General features: G+C 55.3%; 1 protein-coding gene across 1 annotated transcript; it reads right to left on the bottom strand.

Moving 5' to 3' along the window:
- Positions 1 to 799: 799 nt before the first annotated feature.
- LOC311369698 (insulin-like growth factor-binding protein 5) lies at positions 800 to 4,006 on the bottom strand (the record flags this gene model as incomplete). The annotated part of the gene is made up of 6 exons (XM_084487917.1): positions 800 to 935; positions 1,493 to 1,602; positions 1,736 to 1,756; positions 2,786 to 2,955; positions 3,662 to 3,867; positions 3,924 to 4,006. The coding sequence occupies 6 exons, from the start codon at positions 4,004 to 4,006 to the stop codon at positions 800 to 802; spliced, it is 726 nt and encodes a 241-aa protein (XP_084344043.1).
- Positions 4,007 to 4,489: the final 483 nt, after the last annotated feature.

Genomic DNA, 4,489 nt, shown 5'->3' with positions numbered 1-4,489 from the left:
GTGTGGGACGGGTTGACGGTAAGGTGTGTGCGGTCACGCCCGCACATGCCTCTTTTTGGCTGGGAACATGAACCCTTCGGTGAGGGGCGTCTTGGCTCGCTGCGTGGCGGCGAAGTTACGACCGAACGGCCGGCGATTCAACCTTTTTTGACCTTTCCATCTCAGCTGCCACTGAGGAGAGTGGAAGACCTCGCGGCTCCTGCTAACAGCTAGCACCTAGCGCTGTTCATAGCCAAGTGTACCGACACCAAAGTGTCGATGAAGAGGAAGAGGGTCAAGTTCCCGGGCATGCGCACGACTCGTCTTCACACGAATCACCGTGAAGCCTGCCACTCAACCTTGTATCTTTAAGTCAAATACAAAAATAGATATATGTTTCCCTTTACAGAAATATAGAGATAGTGTATTAAATGTATCAAATATTCTCAGAAATGGGTGTGCTATCCATACAGTCGGGGCTACGAGATTGAGTGCTGGTGCATGATGGGTAATGGAGTGATGCATCGTTTGGTGCATGATGGGTAATGGAGGGATGTATCGTTTGGTGCATGATGGGTAATAAAGTTATTCATCGTTTGGTGCATGATGGGTAATGGAGTGATGCATCGTTAGGTGCATGATGGGTAATGGAGGGATGTAGCATTAGGTGCATGATGGGTAATAACTGGTCTTTTGAAACCACGTCACCTGGTGCGGTGTGGGGGTGAGGTGTTTGTGTGTTCTAGGGGCGGGGCAGTCGATCTACAGTCTTCATGCTGATTGGTGAGGAGGGAGGGGTTCTGCGCCAGTCCAAGCTCTCTCATTGGTTGCCGTTGCTGTCGTCCGGATCCTTGCACTGTAGGTCTCCGCCACTGTAGATGCTTCCCGCTAGTTTGATGCCCAAGGGGTCCACACACCAGCAGATACCCCTCTTCCTCCCCCGTGATGGGTTTGCACTGGTAGGAGGAAGATAAGGAGGAGCTTGAGGAGCAAGGAGGTACAGGTAACTGGATGGTACAGGTAACTGGAGGTACAGGTAACTCTGGAGGTACAGGTAACTGGAGGTACAGGTAACTCTAGAGGTACAGGTAACTGTAGAGGTACAGGAAACTCTAGAGGTACAGGTAACTTTGGAGGTACAGGTAACTGGAGGTAGAGGTAACTGGAGGTACAGGTAACTCTGGAGGTACAGGTAACTCTGAAGGTACAGGTAACTGGAGGTACAGGTAACTCTGGAGTACAGGTAACTCTGAAGGTACAGGTAACTGGAGGTACAGGTAACTGGAGGTACAGGTAACTCTGGAGGTACAGGTAACTGGAGGTACAGGTAACTCTGGAGGTACAGGTAACTCTGAAGGTACAGGTAACTCTGGGAGGTACAGGTAACTGGAGGTACAGGTAACTCTGGAGGTACAGGTGACTGGAGGTACAGGTAACTGGAGGTACAGGTAACTGGAGGTACAGGTAACTCTGAGGTACAGGTAACTCTTGAGGTACAGGTAACTGGAGGTACAGGTAACTCTGGAGGTACAGGTAACTCTGGAGGTACAGGCAACTTTGGAGGTACAGGTAACTGGAGGTACAGGTAACTGGAGGTACAGGTAACTGGAGGTACAGGTAACTCTGGAGGTACAGGTAACTGGACGTACAGGTAACTGAGGTACAGGTAACTGGAGGTACAGGTAACTCTAGGGGTACAGGTAACTTTGGAGGCACAGGTAACTGGAGGTACAGGTAACTGTGGAGGTTAAGGTACCTGCTTCCTCTTGAAGAATCCCTTCTTGTCACAGTTGGGGAGGGTATGAGAGGGAGAGAGCCGCGACCCGAGAGGAGACCCTCATACTCTGGATCACATGAGCCAGTCTGGTCCGGCAGGGGCCCTTCACACACACACACACACTACACACACACACACACACACACACACACACACACACACACACACACAGGCAAGCACACACACGTGCACGCACACACACACACACACACACACACACACACACACACACACACACACAGAGGCACGCACACACACACACACACACATATTTATATACAGTATATGCTTGCACACACACGTACAATACACAATTTTTTGGAGGAAGGAATAAATGACATGCATGTGTGCAGTGCGCATGCGTGTGTGTGCATGCATGTGTGTGTGTCTGCCTCTGTGTGCGTGTTTTGTGTGTGTGTGTGTTTGCGTGCATGTGTGTTTGTGCTGCGTGTGCGTGTGTGAAGCACACAAATAATCATATGCGTGCGTCCGTGTGTGTATATTACACCACAATATCGTTCCTGCTTAGTACACACTGGTCAGACATGTGTCACGGTATTCATGAGGGTGTGTGTCTGTGTGTAGTGCCGTGTGTGTGTGTGTGTGTAGTGCCATGTGTGGTGTCTGTGTGTAGTGCCATGTGTGTGTGTGTGTGTGTGTCTGTGTGTAGTGCCGTGTGTGTGTCTGTGCGTAGTGCCATGTGTGTGTGTAATGCCGTGTGTGTGTGTGTGGTGTGTGTGTGTGTGTGTGTGTGTGTAGTAGTGCCATGTGTGTGTCTGTGTGTAGTGCCATGTGTGTGTGTGTGTGTGTGTGTGTGTCGGTGTGCAGTGCCAATGTGTGTGTCTGTGCGTAGTGCCATGTGTGTGTGTGTGTGTGTGTCTGTGTGCAGTGCCAATGTGTGTGTCTGTGCGTAGTGCCATGTGTGTGTGTGTGTGTGTGTGTGTCTGTGTGCAGTGCCAATGTGTGTGTCTGTGCGTAATGCTAATGTGTGTGTGTGTGTGTGTGTGTCTCTACGTATACACAACGTACAAACTCTGGCTGGGGTCTCCCCGGGGCCAGGGACTTGGGTTCCAGCCCTCCCCGAGAGGAGGTGCCCTGCCGGGCCAGCTGTTTACCCCGCTCCCTGGCTAGCTTCATGGCCTGGGCCTTGCGGCTCCCCACGTGGTCGCAGGTCCCCGTACAGAGGCACCCTGGAGGGCCTGCCGAAGAGCAGGGCCCCCCCTAGCTTAGCATCGCCTGGACCCACGCCGTCTGGGGGGGGGGGGGAGGACGGGGAGAGGAGGGGAGGAGGAGGAAGGGAGAAAGGGGAGGAGAGGAGGAGAGGTATGGGGGAGAGAGGAGGAGGGGAGGGAGGAGAGAGGAGGAGGGGGAGGAGGAGAGGAGGAGGGGGAGGGGAGGAGGAGGAGGAGAGAGGAGGAGAGGATGGGAGGAGGAGAGGATGGGAGGAGGAGAGGAGGAGGAGGAGGGATGGATGGGGAGGGAGGAGGAGGGGAGGCAGGCAGGGGATGTGGGGGAGAGAGGAGGAGGGGAGGAGGCAGGGGATGGGGGAGAGAGAGAGAGGAGGAGAGGGATGGATGGGGAGGGAGGGGGAGGAGAGGAGGAGGGAGGGGACGGGGGAGGAGAGGATCTAATTAAATATAGTAATAATAAAAACATTAACCAATACAATAAATTGCCTCACACTTTTTTCTTGGCCACCTCATAATAATAATAATCCTAATAATAATAATCATAATCATCATCATCATCATAATAGTAATAATAAATAATGATAATCATGATATTGATGATGTGATTGTATGTTGGCCTATTCACACCCTGACGGGAAATGAACCCATGGTCGGTGGTTTGGGACGCGACGCGTTCCCGCCTCGTGTTTTCCCGCGGAACCGGAACGCCACTCACCCTCGCGCGGCCAGAGCTGAAGTTTGAACGGCTTCTCGGCCCCGCACGCGCCGCGGCCGTGGAGCAGCGCGTGCAGCGGCTTCTCCTCGCCGGTCTTCGGCAGGCACCGGAGCCCCCGCGCGCACGGCCCGGTGTACACGCCGCACGGCCGGCCGTCCTCCAGCGCGCACGTCAGGCAGCATCCGCAGCCGGGCTCCTTCACGGGGCTCCCGGCAGCCCGCGGGCACGGGCGCGCACAGCGACAGCGCCTTGGGGTCGCCACGGCTCGCAGGGCACGTAGGAGGCGCGAGAGGGCGCCGTGTGGAGCAGAGCGGCGAGTAGGACCAGGGCGCGCAGGGGCGGCATGGAGCCTCGGCAGCTGCGCGCAGACCTGCGTCTCCGACGGAGCCGAAAAGGGGACCCGCCTCAGTCAGATACTCCCACTTCGCGACTCTACACGTCCAGCGGCTGCGCGCGAGGATCAACGTCGGCAGGTGTGGTCCGTCGTGCGTCCCCGGTGTTGTTTAATGTGTCTTTATAGACGACCTTTTTTTACGCGCGCAACCGAATCGACGCGGATGGTGAACCGAACGATCTCGAGCCGACAGCGGAATCCTCTGGCGTGCTTGCACCTCGCGCGGCAGGCTGTGTGTGTGGCAGCGCACCGCCCTGCGCTCGTGGTTTAACAAAAAACCGCCCCGGGGCGCGCGGCCATACGGCGCGTGACGGGGGGAGGTGCGCCGTGACGCTGATCTCAAGGTGTGAGGGGTGAGGATAAGGTGTTGGGTTAAGGAGGAGGTGAGAGGGAGGAGGAGAGGAGGAAGGAGGAGGAGGTGTTAGGTGAGGAGG

The sequence above is a fragment of the Micromesistius poutassou genome, assembly GCF_964030765.1.
Source record: "Micromesistius poutassou genome assembly, chromosome: 24".
Classification (NCBI taxonomy): domain Eukaryota; kingdom Metazoa; phylum Chordata; class Actinopteri; order Gadiformes; family Gadidae; genus Micromesistius; species Micromesistius poutassou.
This window is presented reverse-complemented; position numbering and strand designations above follow the sequence as displayed.